The sequence below is a fragment of the Penaeus monodon genome, chromosome 34, assembly GCF_015228065.2.
Source record: "Penaeus monodon isolate SGIC_2016 chromosome 34, NSTDA_Pmon_1, whole genome shotgun sequence".
NCBI classification, from domain to species: Eukaryota; Metazoa; Arthropoda; class Malacostraca; order Decapoda; family Penaeidae; genus Penaeus; species Penaeus monodon.
The window spans coordinates 9,170,971-9,171,309 of NC_051419.1; the positions used below are offsets into that span (position 1 = coordinate 9,170,971).

Consider the following 339-nt stretch of genomic DNA (forward strand, 5'->3'; position numbering starts at 1 on the left):
AGAGTACTAAATCTGTCATAGCTATTATATTCTTTATCTGAAAGTACTTTCTCTCCAGTGTTGTGTATTGAGGGAAATATTAACTCTCACTCTGAATTTTGCAGAGGAACCACTCTTAACAGCAATCCAGCAAGACATTGTGCGATTTGTTGGACAAACGGCTGAACTTCGATGTGAGGCTTCAGGAATCGACCCCAATGCAGTCTCTTGGTCTAGGCTTAGAGGCAGCCTTCCCTCAAACGCTGTCACTCGTGGCAATCTTTTGCGGTGAGCTATCATAACTTGAATATCTTTCACATAATTTTTTTTTCTTAATTTTGTAATGTGTTTGCTATAACG

At 39.5% G+C, this 339-nt stretch overlaps 1 protein-coding gene across 1 annotated transcript in view; it reads left to right on the top strand.

Annotated features, from left to right (window-relative positions):
• Positions 1-339, top strand: part of LOC119594807 (basement membrane-specific heparan sulfate proteoglycan core protein-like) — a gene marked incomplete at its 5' end in the record, with an annotated part of 219,836 nt that overhangs the window by 202,145 nt on the left and 17,352 nt on the right. Inside the window, 1 exon segment of the mRNA XM_037943897.1 lies at positions 105-267. Within this exon segment, the coding sequence (XP_037799825.1) occupies positions 105-267 (163 nt within the window).